General features: G+C 49.5%; 2 protein-coding genes across 8 annotated transcripts in view; one reads left to right on the top strand and one right to left on the bottom strand.

The window, feature by feature from the left end:
• Nucleotides 1–5937, top strand: part of MRPL24 (mitochondrial ribosomal protein L24) — a 291126-nt gene extending 285189 nt beyond the window's left edge. The window contains exons 3-6 of the mRNA XM_081841418.1: nucleotides 2570–2665; nucleotides 2939–3042; nucleotides 5042–5172; nucleotides 5422–5937. Coding sequence (XP_081697544.1) covers nucleotides 2570–2665; nucleotides 2939–3042; nucleotides 5042–5172; nucleotides 5422–5558 — 468 coding nt within the window. The 3' untranslated portion in view covers nucleotides 5559–5937. The remainder of the gene's footprint in view (nucleotides 1–2569; nucleotides 2666–2938; nucleotides 3043–5041; nucleotides 5173–5421) is intronic.
• A 258-nt stretch (nucleotides 5938–6195) lies between these two features.
• METTL25B (methyltransferase like 25B) overlaps nucleotides 6196–20138 on the bottom strand; it is a 492409-nt gene continuing 478466 nt past the window's right edge. For 3 of the 7 annotated variants that reach the window (XM_081841036.1, XM_081841038.1, XM_081841035.1), the window contains 8 exons: nucleotides 12600–12707; nucleotides 12131–12258; nucleotides 11643–11859; nucleotides 10562–10624; nucleotides 10315–10461; nucleotides 8350–9005; nucleotides 7140–7324; nucleotides 6196–6876 (listed from right to left, as the gene is read on the bottom strand). In XM_081841036.1, coding sequence (XP_081697162.1) covers nucleotides 6758–6876; nucleotides 7140–7324; nucleotides 8350–9005; nucleotides 10315–10461; nucleotides 10562–10624; nucleotides 11643–11859; nucleotides 12131–12258; nucleotides 12600–12707 — 1623 coding nt within the window. In that variant the 3' untranslated portion in view covers nucleotides 6196–6757. Of the gene's footprint in view, nucleotides 6877–7139; nucleotides 7325–8349; nucleotides 9006–10314; nucleotides 10462–10561; nucleotides 10625–11642; nucleotides 11860–12130; nucleotides 12259–12599; nucleotides 12770–14093; nucleotides 14364–14451; nucleotides 14471–20138 lie in introns of those variants that run through there. The other 4 variants (XM_081841041.1, XM_081841040.1, XM_081841039.1 and 1 more) reach the window with 4 other exon arrangements.

A 20138-nucleotide genomic window follows, 5' to 3' on the forward strand; every position in this document is an offset into this window, starting at 1 on the left:
ACACGCCACCTGACCTCTTGCAAGAGGGGAGATGTCTCAGGTGCACCCGGCTGGTTTTTCCTGCACCTGCAGTCCCTGCCTGGGTTCAAACCGCTGGGCTAAGCGGGGTTTCCGTCCCAGTAAATGCAGAATGCTGCAGCACGATTGCTGACGGAAGTGACGCCTTGTCGGCATATAAGAACCATTTTCACTGCTTGCCGATTTGCTACCGGGCCAAGTTCAAGGTGTTAGTATTAGAATATTTCCGCAGGGCCTGCAAGACAGAGCTCTTCCGCCAGGCCTTTGGCCAAGGCACAGCCTGACCCCCTCCTTCGGTAATCCTCATAGAACTCTAGCCCAATGGTTGCCATTAATTTGACTCTGAATTGATTTTAGAATGAATTGATTTTAGAGTGTATTTCAATTAATTGATTGTGATTGTATGTGAACTGTGCTATTTTTACTGTTGTTAGCCGTTCTAAGCCCGGCTTCGGCTGGGGAGGGCGGGATATAAATAAAATTTTATCATTATTCATATAAAGCCCTTAACAACTTGGGACCAGTTTACCTACAAGATCGTTTTGCCCCATGTATTCCCAACCGACCGCTTCAGTTGGCCAAATGGGCATTGCCACAGGTGCCGCATAATCCCCGTTCTGAATCTGAACTTGATTGCTTAGTGTGGCAGCAGCTACCCTGTGGAACTCCCTGCCTGTGGACATCAAGCAGGCGCCTTCGCTGTACTCTTTTCAGTGCCTAATAAAAACAGTCTTCCTTAAGACATAGCCGGTCTAGATGCTTAGAAACCTGGTGTGAATTTTAATCTGTTTTAATATTTTTTGAACGTTTTAAATTGTTGCGATTTTTTATTGATTTTATTATATTTTTCTAAACAGCTTTGATTTTTTTAAAATCAAGTGTTGTATAAATTTAATGGAAAAAAATTAAATACCAAGCCTTGCAGGGAGCTCCTCCCCTGACTCCCCCCCCCCCCCCTTCTGATCATCGTGGTGAGAATTCCTTTGGCAAGGGGGAAGGGACAATCTTGCTCCTCTGTTCTCCATGAAATCTGGAGTTGTTGTCTTCCCTGGAGCTGCTGCTGATACACATTTCACATCTGTCTCATTTTATTTACTTTTTACTAGTGCATTCTTTTTTAAAATATGGTTTTACTCTCTTTTTTTTGTATTCCAAATTGGCTGCCTATAAAGTCAGCTGGTAATTGGTTCTCTACCCCACCCTAGAGAAAAAAAAATCTAGTTTAAAATTGTTTGAAAAACAGCAGCAGTATAACACCAGATGCAGTCTCATGCAATTAGGTTATTAAATATCGCTGCGTTCTTGAATAATATTGTTTGCTCTTACTGTTCCCAAAACTAGGTGTACTGTAACATGTATGCACGAGATCAGGGCCTTTTTGGTGCTGGCTCCCCCACTATGGAACACACTTCCTAGGGAGTCTCACCTGGTGGCACATTTACCTGCTTTTAGGCACAGAGCAAAGCCCCTTCCCTGGGGCTTTTAGTGTGAGGTGATTTGGGTTACTCTATGAGAAAAGCAGATTTTAAAAAAGCATCTTAAAAAGCAGAGACATCACCTTGCCAACAAAGGTCCGTATAGTTAAAGCTATGGTTTTCCCAGTAGTGATGTATGGAAGTGAGAGCTGGACCATCAAGAAGGCTGACCGCCGAAGAATGGATGCTTTTGAATTCTGGTGCTGGAGGAGACTCTGGAGAGTCCCATGGACTGCAAGAAGATCCAACCTCTCCATTCTGAAGGAAATCAGCCCTGAGTGCTCCCTGGAAGGACAGATCCTGAAGCTGAGGCTCCAATACTTTGGCCACCTCATGAGAAGAGAAGACTCCCTGGAAAAGACCCTGATGTTGGGAAAGATGGAGGGCACAAGGTGAAGGGGACGACAGAGGACGAGATGGTGGGACAGTGTTCTCGAAGCTACCAGCCTGAGTTTGACCAAACTGCGGGAGGCAGTGGAAGACAGGAGGGCCTGGCGTGCTCTGGTCCAGGGGGTCACGAAGAGGCGGACACGACTAAACAACTAAACAACAACAAATGAGAAAAGCAGACAACAGATTGAGAATATTTATTTCCTAAAATTTATACCCTGGTGGGTTGTAAATACAACCACCTCAACATGTTTTACTAAAAAAAGAGGCAAGGCAACAAATTAGCAAGGAGAAAAAAATGGCAATGATAATTTAAGACGTCCCAAAAGTTAAAACAAATTAAAACTCACACCAACTTGCTAAGGCATCTAGGTAGCCTTGCCTGAAAGAGAATGTCTTTAACAGGGACTGAAAAGGATACAGCGAAGCTGCCTGCCTGACATCAACAGGCCGGGAGTTCCAAACGGCATTTGCCTGATACCAATAATCCTAATAAATAAGATGGCAAAACTCTGCCTGGCTGAAGAGACTATTGCAGCCCTTCCAGCTTGGCCCACTGGCCATTCCTGCAAGGCAGGCGGGTCTCTCCTCCCGGCCGGAGGTCAGGATCCTGAACGGTCCCTTGTCTGCCGACCCAACCGGGGGTCTTCCCTTCCACCCTCCATCCCTTTCTCTCTTCCTTTCAGGTTCAGATCCTGAAGGGGAAGGACGTGGGCAAGCAAGGAATGGTCTCCCAGGTGATCCGAGAGCGGAACTGGGTCGTCCTGGAGGGCCTGAATGTGGTAAGTGATGATGATGCCCTTGGGCTCCCCCCCCCAGGAGAGAAGTGGGGTGTTCTGGGGGCTTTGGCACCCTGAGACCCTTATGTGCTCTTTGGCTCAGCCTTCTCGGTGGTGGAACACCGTCCCACCAGATGTCAAAGAGAACAATTTAATAGACTATTGTATTTTAATTTGTTGGAAGCCGCCCGAGTGGCTGGGGAAGCCCAGCCAGATGGGCGGGGTATAAATAATAAATTATTATTATTATTATTCCTTCCCCACCTTTTCTGGCAGCACTACCGATACACGGGCAAGTCCGGCGCCTACGGTGGGATGTACATGGCCAGTGAGGGTCCGCTGCTGATCAACTGGGTGTCCCTAGTCGACCCCACCGACAGGTAAGGGGGCAGGGCAATACGAAGAATTTGCCCCTTGATCGCCATTCCTGAATTCGTTGCTTATGATCCCTGCGTGGCTGAGGGCTGAACTTCAGGGGCCAGCAAACTTTTTCAGCAGGGGGTTGGTCCACTGTCCCTCAGATCTTTTTTTTTTTAAAAAAAGATATTTATTAAAGTTTTCAAAAATAATACATAGTAAGACAAAAAAAGAAAAGAAACGACACAAGTACAAAGACACAAAAATACAAAAATAAAAACAATTTAAAAACACATAAAGTTTCCATTAACTTATTTTCTTTTAACTTATTTTCACGGCCTCCTCACACCTCCCTTTCTTATATTCCAATTCAGATTGTTTATTCAGCAAATCCTCACCATTAGTTCTTTTACTTATTTCAAAACCTTATTCTCCATATCTCTTAAGCATTACAGCTGGAAATCACTTAATTTCTGTCCAACATCATTCTAACATATTAATTTTACAATATTTCTGCAAATAGTCTTTAAACTTCTTCCAGTCTTCTTCCGCTGACTCTTTTCCCTGGTCACGGATTCTGCCGGTCATTTCTGCCATCTCCATATAGTCTATCACTTGCATCTGCCATTCTTCCAGAGTGGGTAGATCTTGTGCCTTCCAATATTTTGCGATAAGTATTCTTGCTGTTGTGGCGTACATAAAGAAAGTTCTGTCCTTCTTTGGCACCAATTGGCCAACCATGCCCAGATCTTGTGGGGGGCCAGGCTATATTTTTTGGGGGGGAATGAACGAATTCCTATGCCTCACAAATAACCCAGGGATGCATTTTAATTAAAAGGGCACATTCTACTCATATAAAAACACGCCGATTCCTGGACCATCTGCGGGTCGGATTTAGAAAGCGATTGGGCCGGATCCGGCCTCCGGCCTTAGTTTGCCTACCCATAGACTAGATGGCTCTTTGGGTCCCTCCAAACCGGATGGTTCTGTGATCCCATGATCTGCGGGGGGGCGAATGCTGTCCCCCTGAAAGCACCGTGGATTCGTTTCCAGAGGTTACACTCCCCTTCGTTTATTTAAGAGCTTTTCTAAACTGCTGAATGTTCTAAAAGCCTCTACACAGCAGGCTCGTTCGCTGGAGAAGAGGAAAACCCTTTCTAGCTTTCCATCAAAATTTGTTGTATTACTATTATTATTATTATTATTATTATTATTAATAATAATATTAAACTGGCTTTCACCCCAAGGTCCCAGGACCGTTTCCAGCGATTAAAACTCAATCTTAAAAACAGTTTTGAACAAGTTAGAGCACAGAAATAAGTTGGGGCATAAAAATATATTTCTCAAGTGTCCAAAGATAAGAGGTCTGTCTCCGGAAGCTGTAGAATGAAAGTCTCAGGATTTTTAAAATGAACATTTAATATTATTTGTAAACCAACCGGTGAGATTAAGGATGATTAAGAGGTCTTTAAATCCTGCTAGGTAAATGAAATATCGATTGTTCTCCTTTTTTGTTACGACAACAAACACCTGGAGACTTATTTCCCCTGTGAGCCATATACTCAGAGACTGAAGACTTTGGTGTTTTTAAGCGAGGCATCAAATGCAACCTGGCCAGGTGGGCAGGGTATTAATAATAAAACTATTATTATTATTAGTGCTTTTCTTCTAGAAAAAGGGTGCCAGTACTGCATACCCATGAGTACCCCCAGAAAAAAAGCACTGATATTTGTATTATTGTTGTTTAACAGTTTGACGATTGATCTGCGGACTAAGTTTAGTTATTTATATTTCATAAAAGCTATATGTCGCTCAGTTGTAAAAAATTACAGCATACAGAAAATTTAAACCCACACCAACTTCCGAAGCATCTGGGTGGCTTAAGCAAGGATGTTTTTAGCAGATGCTGAAATTCAGCTTGAGCTTTCTTTCAAACACGCCCCCCCAAACCCCACTTCCCCATCCCCACTGGACTCTCCCTGGGCCCCCATCTCCCTTTTCGTCTGCCCCTTGCCCCCCCAGGCTGCCCACCGAGGTGGAATGGCGCTACACGGAGGAAGGAGAGAGGGTCCGCGTCTCCCTCCGGACCGGCAGGATCATTCCGAAGCCCTTGGAGCAGAGAGACGATGGCATCATCCCAGAACAATGGACGGGTGAGTGGCTTTTAAATTTGGGAGTGGAGTTGGCGTAGAGTGGATTTCCATGGGGAAAAGGGAATCTGGTCACCTGTTGCCTCAGGCAGACCCTGCCTTGTTTCTGAGCTGTCCTTTGTCATGTGGACTAGAAACTTGGTTCTGGCTTTACAGAACCTGCACCATAGCATTAAAAAAACACACCCAGTCTCCTTATTTCTCCTGCGCCCCATTTTCTCTCCTCCTTTCCCCCCTGCCTTGCTGCTGAAGACTGCCCCAAGGACACGTCTGTTGAGGACGCCCTGGAGAAGACCTATGTCCCTTCCTTGAAGACGTTCCAGGAGGAGATAATGGAACTCATGGGCATTGTGGAGACGCGCCGCTTCAGGAAGTCCTACTGGTATTGAGGCCTTTTGTCCCACGGATCTGTGCCGCACTGCCTGGACCCCAAAAGACTCTCAGCTTTGGGGGGGAGATCGAGGAGGAGGCTGAGATGGGGGCTGTTGCCTCCTGATAAAGGACCCCCTAAACTGGAATCTGAGTGTGTCTTTGTGTCTGTGGAGGTGGCCGTTCTCCTCTGGCAAGTCTGACTGTACCATCTATCTGTATTGCTACCCCCATGAGGCGGTTCATAAGCCATAGAAGCAAAGGTCACACGTCTATGGAACAATCTGATCCAAGGCAGAGAAGGTCACAATAAAAGAGACGACTTTGGGATAAGCAACTTGTATCAAACGAAGGTAATAGTCAAGAATAAAATAGTACAGTCATACCTCGGGTTACAAATGCTTCAGATTGAGTTTTTTTGGGTTACGGACCGCCGACGAAACCCGGAAGTACCGGAATGGGTTACTTCCGGGTTTTGGCGGTCACACATGCGCAGAAGTGCCGAATTGCACCCTGTGAGTGTGCAGACGCCTCGCTGCGAATGTGCATCCCGCACGGATCACGTTCGCAACCCGAGCGTCCACTGTACACAATAACAGAACAGCGACACAATAGTACACGGTGAAACTCATTCTGAAAATATCAGATAAGCAGAAATCTGCTCTCAACAGTTATGTTAATAAATTAAAAAACATTCAACACGTGAATAAAAACAGTGACAAAGTTACAATGCATAAAAGGCCACAGTGCATGGAAAAAAACCACAGAAAACGATGGAAATGAGCAGCCAAGCCACTTATGAAGTTTATGAGTAACTGGAATTTCCGGACATCCTCCCTTCCCAGTTGCTTTCTGCCGCTCTTAAAGTCCTGGGAGAGGCCGTTCCTCGGCTGGACTTGGTGGTGGGTGAGGGTCTTTTACCTTCCTCTGCATTTCCTTACTGAGGAGGGGGCTAAGGAGGAAGGTGTCAGGCTGTTCACATCTCCATGCCTCTTCTGGGGGCCTGTTTGCCTCCATGACACAGGTGGAAAGGGGAAAACCTCTCCAGATCTCTTCCACCCTCCCTGACCCATACCTGGCCAGGGAGGATGGGAGCAGGAACCCCCTTTGTGTCCAGAGTGCCCACACCCTGCTTTTTCCCTCTTGGGTATTCCTGTTCTCTGGCTTCCTGAGGTGTGGGGCAAGGTTTGTGGGTCCAGGCATTGCCAAGGGGTCCTCTTCAGTCTTCCGCTGCCACGTCCAAGAGAGCAGAGCCCAGAGGGGTCTTGGCCGCCACCAGCACCAGGTTGCGGGGGGAGAAGACCGGGTCAAAGAGCGGCAGGAGCTGGCAGTGAAACCCTGTTTGGGGAGGAGAGCCCGGTGAGGGTCCTAGCTGTGCTTGGGGCAACATTTGGGGGGCGGCAGGTGTGGGGAAGGCTGCTTGGAGCAAGGCACTTCCCCCCTCAGTAGGGCAGGGAGTTCCCACTGGGCCTGCGGGGTTGATGTCCACCTCTGGTGCTCGTTCGTGGAATCGCAGAGTTGGAAGGGACCCCCAAAGGCCATCTGGTCCACCCCCTGCAGCTCAGGAATGGTGGCTGGGGAACCCCCCCCGCCCCGCTTACCTTCCTCCTGCAGGAAGATCATCCTGTCCAGAAGCAGCAGGGTCTCCACCAGGGGGGCCAGCAGGAGGGCCAGGCTGAAGAAGGCCACCACTTTCCCCTCCTGGGCCAGCAGTGCCTGCAAGGGGCCAGGCTCCAGCCTCGCGTGAGGGTCCAGCCCCACCCTCTCCAGGCCCAAGCGGGCGTATCTGGAGGCGGGAGACAGAGAGAGAGCCGCACTGAGCCCCTGCACTTGGGCTGAAGCGCAAAAGGTCTTGGGGAAACCCCACCCACCTCTGCCCCGTTTTGGGGGCTCCTTTTGGTTTCCACACCCATTAGAACTGTAGAGCTGCAAACTTTGTACAGTGGTACCTTGGGTTCAGAACTTAATTCGTTCTGGAGGCCTGTTCTTAACCTGAAACTGTTCTTAACCTGAAGCACCACTTTAGTTAATGGGGCCTCCCGCTGCCGCCGGAGCACAATTTGTGTTCTGAGGTACTATTTCTGGGTTAGCGGAGTCCATAAGCTGAAGCATCTATAACCTGAAGTGTATGTAACCTGAGGTACCACTGTATAGGATAAAAAACAAATATAGTGGTACCTCGGGTTACATACGCTTCAGGTTAAAGACTCCGCTAACCCAGAAATAGTACCTGGGGTCACAGCTTTGCTTCAGGGTGAGAACAGAAATCGCGCAACGGCAGCAGGAGGCCCCATTAGCTAAAGTGGTGCTTCAGGTTAAGAACAGTTTCAGGTTAAGAATGGACCTCCGGAACGAATTAAGTACTTAACCCGAGGTACCACTGTACAAAACAGTGACAATTAATTGCACATTTCCCCCCAAATCTTGGAAGCTGTCCAGAGTGCCTGGGGAAACCCAGCCTGATGGATGGGGTAGAAATAATAAATTATTATTACATCACATTATTTAAGGGGCCTCCCAAAGGTCATCCAGCCCAACCCCAGCATTGCAGGAATCACAGCTAATAAGGTTCATGGCTGCTTATTGGCAGCGCCTTGGTTTCTGGGGCTGACCTTTGCTGTGCCCCCACCCCATATCCACACAGGGCCGTCCTCCACCCCCACCCCCAAAATCCTTGAGGACATTTGGAGCCACAGCTTTAACTGACTCATGGAACTGGAGAGTTTTGTGGGACCCCCAAAGGCCATCTATCCCAACCCCCTGCAGTGGAGCTGCCTGGCCTGACACTCGCCGCCCCCTGGGCTCACTCACTCGCCAAAGGTGAGCTGGTGGGCCTTGGCAATGGTCTGCACCCCCAGGCGCTTCTTGGCTGGGTCAGCAGCCCGGATCACCGTCTCCAGCGCCGCGCGGAAGCAGTGGGTCCTGAGGGCGGCGCTGTGGCCCTTGAGCCGCTGGGCGTAGTCCTCCAGGGCGTGGCAGGCCCCCTCGCGGGCCTTGTAGGAGAGCCGGTGGCCGGGCAGGGCGGAGACCCAGGCGCTCAGGGGGTAGCCGGGCTCTGCGGGGCAGGGTGGGGGGCCAGGTCCTGGTGGGACGGGGGCTTCTGCCGTGGTGAGCTTCATGTAGCAGCAGGCCACAGAGGTGATGCCCACCACGTGGGGGCAGCGGGCGAAGTGGCGCAGGAGGGCCACGCTCAGGTCACCGCAGGCGTGGAGTCCCGTCAGGAGCAGCTGGCGCCCCCTGGGGGTGTGGCAGGCGGGGGCGCTGCCGGCCCCTCGTTCTGGGCAGCCTGGGAGGTCCTCTCCCCCAGGATCCACTCCTGCTGTCCCAAGGCTGCCTCCATCCACCGCAGGGCCACGCTCCTCCACTTCTGGGTGCTGCAGCAGTTGCCAGAATTCGGTCCACGGCGCCCCAGGATCCACCCAGCCAGCCACGTGCCGCGGCCCCTCAAGAGATGTGCCGCTGGGGACCTGCGGGGAGGAGAAGAGGGAGAAGGTGTCACCCGGCAGGAGAACCAGGGAGGGGCTGGGTGAGGCCAGGACCCCTGCCTGGGGACTAGGATGGGTTTGGGCCAGCCTCCCCCTAACCTGCTGAGCTCCCAGAACAAAGGTATATGGCTCTGAACAAGGTGTGTTCCTATTTCAACCATTTTTTCATAAACCATGAGGACTAGTGTCCTACTTTAATTTGAAAAGAAGGGCTGTGGCTCAGTGGGACGGAGCCTGCTTTGCATGCGGGAGACCACAGGCTCCATCCCCATTGGCAGCATCTCCACACAGGGTAGGGATTGGCTCCTTGGCCAGCTCCTCAAGGTCCCTCTGGTGGACATAATAATAATAATAAATAATAATAATAAATTTTATTTATACCCCACCCTCCCTGGCCAAAGCCGGGCTCAGGATGGCTAACACCAGTAAAATTACAATGGAAACATAATGGGGGGCGGGGGGAACAACACAATTTAAAATACAGGTTAAAATGCAATTTTAAAAGCGGCCTCATTTTAGTAGTAGCCCATAAATCAAAACCATAAGGGGAAGGAAGACATAAGGGTCAGACCGAGTCCAAACTGAAGGCCAGGCGGAACAGCTCTGTCTTGCAGGCCCTGAGGAAAGATGTCAAGTCCTGCAGGGCCCTAGTCTCTTGGGACAGAGTGTTCCACCAAGTTGGGGCCAGTACTGAAAAAGCCCTGGTCCTAGTTGCGACCAATCTAACCACCTTATGACTTGGGACCTCCAAAGTGTTGTCATTTGTGGACCTTAAGGTCCTCTGCAGGGCATGCCAGGAGAGGCGGTCCCGTAGGTACAAGGGTCCTAGACCCACATGTGAGGAACAGCACGTACTCTCTTCCTTGTTCTCCTGAAAATACTCCTCCTTGCTTCTGATCGTCAGCTACAAGAGTTCCACCAGATATTTTCAGTTGGAAGGGACCCTAAGGGCCATCTAGTCCAACTCTCTGCAGTGCAGGAACCGCACCTGAGTTTGCGTTCAAGGGAGAGGCATAGAAGACTCAGCTCCTGGGATTCTGGCTGGGGGAACCGCGGAGGTTGAAGGAAAAGGAGAGGGCATTAAGTGGAGGGCGCGTGGCTCACAGAAGCTGGAAGGGACCCCCCAAGAGTCATCTAGTCAACCCATCGCCATGTGGGAATCCACCAAGTGCCTGAGGAAGCTGCCTGCCACAGCTTGGACCTGAGGGACTGCCTCCCCCCTCCTCAGGAAGCCAGGACCCTCTGCAACACACCACATCTCCTCCCCACCCCTAACGTTCTGCCTCCTCACCTGCCCTCCTTGCTTGGCCCGCTCTTTCCTCAGCGCCTGCACCAGCTCCTGGTCGAACTTGGCAGCCTGGGCGACCAGCCGGGGGTCTCCCTCAATGGCGGTGACGGAGAGGCCCAGGCCGAAGGCCAGGAAGCGAGAGAGGTGGCCCTGGGGGAAAGGGGGGGGGGAGAAGACACTGCAAATAAAGCAGCCTTTGCGAGACTTCAAAAAGGAAGAGGAACCTGAGGCCTCCTGCATCCCTACTTACCTGGCCAGCGCCCACGTCAACCACCTGGCGGCACCCCGTGAGCTCACTCAGCCGTTTCACCATCTGCGGGGGACACGGGAGTCAGGGAGGCCCCTGTGGAGCTGCCCACTCAGGGAGCGAAGGTGGAGGGAGCCCCTGGTGGCTTCTGCGAGGGGCAGCGGCTGCTTCCCAGGAGAGGGAGAGGAGGAGGATGGGCAACAGCAGGAGAGGAAACCAGGTGTGGCTGGAGGAAGAGGTGGAAGGGAGCATGCGAAGGAAACGCTGGTGGGCAGGGCCACGGGGGCATCAGAAGCACAGCAGTAATTCCTGCAGTGACCCGCAGCAGCTCTGGCAACAGCCCCCCCCCAAAGCAGATGCCTTGCTTGGACCCTCTGACAGGCTGTGGAGGTCTTATTCTGGGCCTGGTTGGCACTGACTCATAGCAGGGCCTTTTCAGTGGAGGCTTCCTGTTTGTGGAAGACCCTCCTTCGGGAGTTGTGCCCGCCTCCCTCGTAATTGGCTTTCAGGAGTGAGTTCAACATGGATTGATAATATGGACAGATGAGCTACATACGAACGAATTGCATGTCGACGCAAATTAAGAATGGATAAATATGAAGAAATCTGGAAAGAATATTTAAGCGATAAGGCGAATAACGGTGGGAGGTGGGGGCAGGAAAGAAAGGTGGGAAAATATTGTTAAAAAGGTGTATTCATAGGTATATCAGTGTATTCAAATCTGAATTGTCAAATTGTGTTATTATTGTTATTATGGTTTTTGTTGTGTGTGTCTTTTGCAGTTGTTGTTTGTATTGACAAAATGATTAAATATTTTTTTTAAAAAAAGACCTTTGTCTGTACCCAGGCTTGGCATCTGACGTGTGTTCCTGGTGAGCCCCAAATCCCTGTTTTGTAGAAAACAAATGCCCTGTTTTGAGAATGCTTTCCGGTACTGGTGTGTTTGCCACCCTGGGCAGGATGTAAAAGGAACGAGTCAGAACAGGGCTGGACCTGGCAGCGGGGGTAGCAGTTCTTGCCTCTTTGTTGACACGCAGCTGGGCTTGCTGACTCGAGCCGCCCTCCCTCCCCAGCTCAGCCATACCTGCCCCAGCCGCCGGATCTCGTGTTGCTTCTTGGGCTTGACGTGTTTCCGGAAAAGCGGCGGGAGCCTGGAGCTCTGGCATTGGTTGTCCTGGAACTCTTCCGGCCTCCCGGCTTCCTTGGACTTGCCGGCCCAGCCACTGGGCCTCCTGGGGAACGCCAAGGTGTCGGCAGAGGCTTTGAAGGCCAGCAGGGAGAGTGGCCAGACCGAGCTGTACCTGAGGGGGGCGAGGGAGGGAGACAAGCGGTGGCAGGTAACGTGGAGTTTCAAAACCACCCACGTTCTCATTCGTCTTTAATGGAAGGGGAGGGACAGAAAATTAAATTCACAACACGGCCTCTGTGTTTTCAAACCGTGAGAAAAGTGCTTCGATGGGAGCCCTGCATCCCTTTGGCCCTCCGTTCATACAAGGCGGGTTCAAATGCACCCATTTCCGAGGAAGCACCCTTGAGGCTGCCCAAGGAGACCCACAACACCCTCGACCCTACCTGGCTTCTTCCTCTCTGGCGTGTCTATTTTCCAGCAGGAGGGTGGCCAGCTGTGGGGGCTGGAGGTCAGCCAGGGCGGCCTGCCAGGACGGCGGGAGGCTGCCCCACAGATTGTCTGTGAAAAACTCCTAGAAGGGAAGAAAGAGGGTGGGGTGGGGTGGAACAGGGTTACAGTTGCGTGCTTCTTGCCCCCCCTCCCCTGGGAAATGCAGTTTGTTAAGAGTACTGGGAACTGTAGTTCAATGTGGGAAAACTATAGTTCCTAGTGTTCTTTAAATATATGGTGTGCCTGCAGCCTTGCAAAGAGTTGTGCGGGAACGGGGAGCATCCCAACCCCTCCCAGAGTCTTCAGGAAAAAGCCCAGGACCCCCACTCTGCTCATCATGTGGATCCCGGTGAGGAGGCCAGGGTGCCATCCTTCCCCAGATCCCTTTCTGCCCCACAGCGGTGGAGATGGGGGCTGACTCACAATGATGTAGGCATCTGCAATGAAGCCGTAGAGGGAGAGGACGTGGGTGATGTCGGCCGCTAAGCGCTTCTGGGCTTCCAGGGAGAAGCCGACCATCACAAGGAGACTCTGCAGAAGGAAAGGCGAAAGAGGGGAAAGTTATTTCACTGTGGTTTAATTGATGTTGTGCCCTGCGGTGATGGAAAGCAGGAAACAGTAATAGTAGAATCATAGAATCATAGAATCATAGACCGAGTCCAAACCAAAGGCCAGGCGGAACAGCTCTGTTTTAGAATCTTAGAATCCTAGAGTTGGAAGAGACCACAAGGGCCATCGAGTCCAACCCCCTGCCAAGCAGGAAACACCATCAGAGCACTCCTGACATATGGTTGTCAAGCCTCTGCTTAAAAACCTCCAAAGAAGGAGACTCCACCACACTCCTTGGCAGCAAATTCCACTGTCAAACAGCTCTTACTGTCAGGAAGTTCTTCCTAATGTTTAGGTGGAATCTTCTTTCTTGTAGTTTGGATCCATTGCTCCGTGTCCGCTTCTCTGGAGCAGCAGAAAACAACCTTTCTCCCTCCTCTATGTGACATCCTTTTATATATTTGAACATGGCTATCATATCCCCCCTTAACCTCCTCTTCTCCAGGCTAAACATGCCCAGCTCCCTTAGCCGTTCCTCATAAGGCATCGTTTCCAGGCCTTTGACCATTTTGGTTGCCCTCCTCTGGACACGTTCCAGTTTGTCAGTGTCCTTCTTGAACTGTGGTGCCCAGAACTGGATAGTAATAATAATTAATGTGTACTCTGCCTCTTCCCCTGACTCAGGGCAGCTTACAGATAACATGAGAGCAGCTGAAAACATATGGGGAAGAGAAGCGGCTTAGTCCTGCCGGCCACATGACCCCGAAGCTGTACGCCAGCTCCCTCGGCCAGTAAAGTGAGATGAGCGCCGCAATCCCAGAGTTGGCCACGACTGGACCTAATGGTCAGGGGTCTCTTTACCTGTACTGTACATGTATTATATATGTCCCTATCTATCTCCCATCAGATGTCAAGAAAATAATCAACTATAGTGGAACTTCTGGTTGCGAATGGGATCCATTCCGGAGGCCCGTTCGCAACATGAAAAGAGCGCAACCTGCAGCGGCGTGTCTGTGCATGTGCAGGTTGCGATTCGCCGCCTCTGCACATGCGCGTGATGTCATTTTGTGCTTCTGCGCCTGCGTGAGCAGCGAAACCCAGAAGTAACCCTTTCCGGTACTTCTGGGTCGCCGCAGGACATAACCTGAAAGAACGTAACATGAAGCAAACGTAGCACGAGGTGCCACTGTATCTGACTTCTAGAAGACATGTGAAGGCAGCCCTGTTTAGGGAAGCTTTCAATGTTTGAAGTTTTATTCTGTTTTCAATGTTCTGTTGCCCAGAGTGGCTGGGGAGACCTGGCCAGGTGGGTGGGGTAGAAACGATAAATCATTATTAATAATTATTATTATTATTCATTATTATCACCATCATCTATCAATGCATGTTCTGTTTAAAAACACACGGGTGATTCCAATAAAAAACGGCAGATTCCAAGCAGCCTTAAAAAGAGATCCCTTCAGGGCCCAGATCCGAGGAAGCCCTTCGTCACTCCAGGCGGGGCACCCAGAGAGTAAGAAGAGATTTTGTGGGGGGAGAGGAGGCCGCTCTATCCCGTGCCACCTCTATGGTCCTGCGTCCCCACAGAGCGACGGGAAGGGGGTGGGGCCTTTCCAGGGGGCGGGACCCCCCCGCCCCCGCCCCCCGCCCCCCCCCGCGGAGCCTGCGCTCTCCTCCCTCCCCCCCCCGCTCGAAAGCCCGCCGGGGCAAAGAGAGAAGCCGGTACCGTGGCGGCCTTTCCGTCTCGCCGGAAGTAGTTGTCTCCTGACCCGGAAGAGCTTCCTGCCTACAAGATGGGGCTCCCTGAGCCCAGGGCCGCCATTTCGTCGTCGCCTCTGGCCGGAGCGGAGCGCCCGGGACCCCCCCTCGCTCTCTCTCTCTGCGCCTTTCCCGAAGAAGAAAGGCCTCTTCTCCGTCCCAGGCGGGACTTCGGAAGTAAGTTGCTCGTCCGCCGCCAAACTCACTTTCCGGGCCTCCTTCTGACTCGGGGGCAAAAGGCCGCCTCGGAAAATAACACCCCCCCGCCCCCCCCCCGTATCAATAACTGACTGACTGACTGACTGACTGACTCGAATCAGTCAATCGCCCCAAAGGCTTTTGCTGGAAGGCTTCGCCTCTGACTTCGCATGGCAACTTTGCAATGAATAAATGAGTAAAATCGCTCAGATTCGGGAAGAAGCAGACTCCACCGTGGGAGCAGGGCCGGGGCGGGAGAGTGCTAGAGCCCTGTCTGGTCAAGTTGTGTGGGATCAGTTCCAATCTGTTACCTCCGAGGATGTGGACAGGCTGCTTGGACGAGTGAAGCCAACCACCTGTCTCCTGGATCCTTGCCCATCCTGGCTTATAAAAGCTAGCCGGGAAAGACTGGGCGATGGGCTTCGTGGGGTGGTGAATGCTTCCCTCCGTGAGGGAGCCTTCCCAGACCCGCTGAAAGAGGCGGTCATTAAACCGCTTCTTAAAAAACCATCTTTAGATGCGGCCACGATGGCCAACTATCGCCCAGTCTCAAACCTCCCATTCTTGGGCAAGGTGATTGAGCGAGTGGTTGCTGAACAACTCCAGGCACGCCTGGAAGAAGCGGACCATTTGGATCCCTTCCAGTCGGGATTCAGGCCTCATCATGGGACTGAAACTGCCTTGGTCGCACTGGTTGATGATCTCCGGCGGGCTAGGGACAAAGGTGAGAGCTGTTTCCTAGTTCTGCTGGATCTCTCAGCGGCCTTTGATACAATCGACCATAACATCCTTCTGGACCGTCTAGAGGGGCTGGGAGCTGGGGGCACTGTCATACAGTGGTTCCGCTCCTTCCTCCTGGGCCGTGTTCAGAAAGTGGTGGTGGGGGATGAGTGTTCAGACCCCTGGGCCCTCACTTGTGGGGTGCCTCAGGGTTCTGTCCTCTCCCCCATGCTTTTCAACATTTACATACAGCCACTGGGAGAGATCATCAGGAGGTTTGGGCTGGGTGTTCATCAGTATGCGGATGATACCCAGCTCTACCTCTCTTTCAAATCAGAACCAGTGAAGGCGGTGAAGGTTCTGTGTGAGTGTCTGGAGGTGGTTGGAGGATGGATGGCGGCTAACAGATTGAGGTTGAATCCTGACAAGACAGAAGTACTGTTTCTGGGGGACAGGAGGCAGGCAGGTGTGGAGGACTCCCTGGTCCTGAATGGGGTAACTGTGCCCCTGAAGGACCAGGTGCGCAGCCTGGGAGTCATTCTGGACTCACAGCTGTCCATGGAGGCACAGGTCAAATCTGTGTCCAGGGCAGCTCTTTACCAGCTCCATCTGGTACATAGGCTGAGACCCTATCTGCCTGCGGACTGCCTCGCCAGAGTGGTGCATGCTCTGGTTATCTCCCGCTTGGACTACTGCAATGCGCTCTACGTGGGGCTACCTTTGAAGGTGACCTGGAAACTACAACTAATCCAGAACACGGCAGCTAAACTGGTGACTGGGAGCAGCTGCCGAGACCACATAACACTGGTCTTGAAAGACCTACATTGGCTCCCAGTACATTTGCGAGCACAATTCAAAGTGTTGGTGCTGACCTTTAAAGCCCTAAACAGCCTCGGTCCTGTATACCTGAAGGAGCATCTCCACCCCCATCGTTCAGCCCAGACACTGAGATCCAGCACCGAGGGCCTTCTGGCGGTTCCCTCATTGCGAGAAGCAAAGCTACAGAGAACCAGACAGAGGGCCTTCTTGGTAGTGGCGCCCGCCCTGTGGAACGCCATCCCAGCAGATGTCAAAGAGATAAATAATTACCTGACATTCAGAAGACATCTTAAGGCAGCCCTGTTCAGGGAAGTTTTTAATATGTAACGCTGTACTGTTTTTAACACTGATTGGGAGCCGCCCAGAGTGGCTGGGGAAACTCAGCCAGATGGGCGGGGTATAAATAATTAATAATAATAATAATAATAATAATTACGGCTGGTGTAAAAACATCGCTTCCGTTGGTTTGGTTCGTCGCCAGGGAACCTCCCGAGTTCCAAATAATAACAATAATAATAAGAAGAAGAAGAAAAGAAAATGTGAGAAACTACAGAACTTTTACGTAACGTGGTTTTCCTTTATTACATATACATCAAAGAAAGAACAGGCACTTATTTTTTATTCCCCCCCATTTTTTTATTGATTTTCACAAAATTATAAACAAACACATAAAACAAACAAACATAAATCATAACCTTATTAAAAATTGCACTTATTCACATTGTTAAGTGACTTCCTCACTTCTCCTTGGTTGAATTTCAAAGCATACCCTTTTAACGGTTTTCCAAATCATGGTTCTTATAAAATTTAACTTGAACATTAACATCCTTAGATCTTTTCATTTTGAAATTAAACATATTAATTCATCATCAAGAACAAGCATTTAAACTACCTAACACACATGGGAGCATGTGGAATGATGTTTTTTAAACCAGCAACTAGAAATAATTTTTGGTTTGATTATATTACTAATGTAACTACCTGGATGTAGTTGGGGCTGTATTTTTTTGGGGGGGATGTTAGGGGAAAACTATTTGATTCCTTGTATTTGATTATATGTTCTTATATTCAACGAATGAATGAATGAATGAATGAATGAAATTATTGTCACTTGTACAACTTGTATACAGTGAGATTACACGAGCACCCCCCACTCAACTGTCTTAGTCTTAATTCCCCTCGTTTACTGACGCACACACACCAAACCTGAAAGTCAGTTGCCCTGTTGTTATCTTTTCAGTCAGCAGCCTAAAAGCCCACGGATAGAAGCTGTTTTTTACCCTGTTGGTGCGACTAATCCTGCTTCTATATCTTCTGCCCCAGGGCAGGAGATCAAGAAAATGCTGGACAGGGTGTGAATCATCCCTAATAAAATATTCAAAAAAAATAATAATAGTAAATAATAATCATTAATAATGATTTATTAGTTATACCCTGCCCACCTGGCTCAGTTTCCCCAGCCACTCTGGGCAGCTCCCAATCGAGTGTTAAAAACAAGACAGCATTTACAGTGGTACCTCGGGTTACATACACTTCAGGTTACATACACTTCAGGTTACATACGCTTCAGGTTACAGACGCTGCTAACCCAGAAATAATGCTTCAGGTTAAGAACTTTGCTTCAGGATGAGAACAGAAATTGTGTTCCGGCGGTGCGGCAGCAGCAGGAGGCCCCATTAGCTAAAGTGGTGCTTCAGGTTAAGAACAGTTTCAAGTTAAGTACGGACCTCCGGAACGAATTAAATACTTAACCCGAGGTACCACTGTATTCCAGAGGTTGCTGAACTACACCTCCTGCCGCCCCGGTCTCTGGCCTCACTGGCCCCTGCTTTCACCAGTTGCTGCTCGTTTTGTTTTAAGAAATCTTGATTTAAAACTCAAAAAGTATCTAATTATATGTGCACTAAACATGGTGAGGCGAAAATAAGAGAGAAAAAGAGAAACAAGCCATTTGGAAGGGAAAACAAAGGGGATGGGGAACCCAAAACTGCATATTTTACAAAGTTATTGTACTTCACCAGATCTTATAATCTATTACAGTATTTACAGATAGGTAGCCGTGTTGGTCTGCCATAGTCAAAACAAAAAATTCCTTCCAGTAGCACCTTAAAGACCAACTAAGTTAGTTCTAGGTATGAGCGAGTTCTCATACCTAGAACTAACTTAGTTGGTCTTTAAGGTGCTACTGGAAGGAATTTTTTGTTATTACAGTATTTGTAAGAATGGATTCCAAATATCACTGAATTTGTCCATGGCAAATCTGTGTTTATATGCAAGTTGTTCATATGTTGTGAGTTTGTACAAGTCTTCAGTCCAATCATAGAAGGGAGCCTCATTTTTATTTTCCCAGTTCATCAGGATCAGTCTCTTTGCTGTGGTGAGGGCACGGAGGGTCCACTTGGATTGTCCTTTGGTAAGGTTCCATGTGCTGAGTATATAATATAATTCAAGAGGATATTTTGCTCTATAAATGTAAGGTTGTTCCGTACAGTTCAGTTACCTTCGGCCAAAATCTTTCAATATAGGACAATGAAAAAACACGTGTTTTAGAGAAGCATTATCCTGATTGCATTTCCAACAGTTAGATACCTTAGGTAGCCCTTTTTAAAAGAAAAACATAATGGGGTCCAGTATATTCTAAATATTATTTTTGTTGTATGAGCTTCAATTTAAAGTCCAGAGGCACCTTTGTTGTAGTAGTTAAAACAGTTTCCCAATGTGGTCGAAATTTGAGATCTCTAATTTATTCCGATCCTCCCTGTGTACCCGTATATCAAATTGGTTTGCTAATAACAAAGAATTATGTATGTTGAAATATTCATGGTGTGGGTTTTTTGCCTAAGAATTAATAAACTGCTTCAAGATCTTTGGGGTCTCTGAGGGTGTAAAAGCTGCTAGTCTGTAGATGGTGGTTTTTTGTTGTTTAGTCGTTTAGTCGTGTCCGCCTCTTCATGACCCCCTGGACCAGAGCACGCCAGGCCCTCCTGTCTTCCACTGCCTCCCGCAGTTTGGTCAAACTCATGCTGGTAGCTTCCAGAATACAGTGGTACCTCAGGTTACATACGCTTCAGGTTACATACGCTTCAGGTTACAGACGCTGCTAACCCAGAAATAGTACCTCGGGTTAAGAACTTTGCTTCAGGATGAGAAAAGAAATTGTGCGGTGGCGACGCAGCAGCAGTGGGAGGCCCCATTAGCTAAAGCGGTGTTTCAGGTTAAGAACAGTTTCAGGTTAAGAACCGACCTCCAGAACAAATTAAGTACGTAACCAGAGGTACTACTGTACTGTCCCACCATCTCGTCCTCTGTCGTCCCCTTCTCCTTGTGCCCTCCATCTTTCCCAACATCAGGGTCTTTTCCAGGGAGTCTTCTCTTCTCATGAGGTGGCCAAAGTCTTGGAGCCTCAGCTTCAGGATCTGTCCTTCCAGTGAGCACTCAGGGCTGATGTCCTTCAGAATGGATAGGTTTGATCTTCTTGCAGTCCATGGGACTCTCCAGAGTCTCCTCCAGCACCATAACTCAAAGCATCAATTCTTTGACGATCAGCTTTCTTTATGGTCCAGCTCTCACTTCCATACATTACTACTGGGAAAACCAGAGCTTTAACTATACAGACCTTTGTTGGCAAGGCGATGTCTCTGCTTTTTAAGATGCTGTCTAGGTTTGTCATTGTTTTTATCCCAAGAAGCAGGCCTCTTTTAATTTTGTGACTGTTGTCACCATCTGCAGTGATCATGGAACGCAAGAGAGTTAAATCTCTCACTGCCCCCATTTCTTCCCCTTCTGTTTGCCAGGAGGTGATGGGACTAGTGGCCATGGTCTTAGTTTTTTTGATGTTGAGCTTCAGACCATATTTTGCACTCTTATTTTACCTTCATTAAAAGGTTCTTTAATTCCTCCTCACTTGCTGCCAAGTGT

Source organism: Podarcis erhardii, assembly GCF_964252035.2.
Source record: "Podarcis erhardii genome assembly, chromosome: 15".
NCBI classification, from domain to species: Eukaryota; Metazoa; Chordata; class Lepidosauria; order Squamata; family Lacertidae; genus Podarcis; species Podarcis erhardii.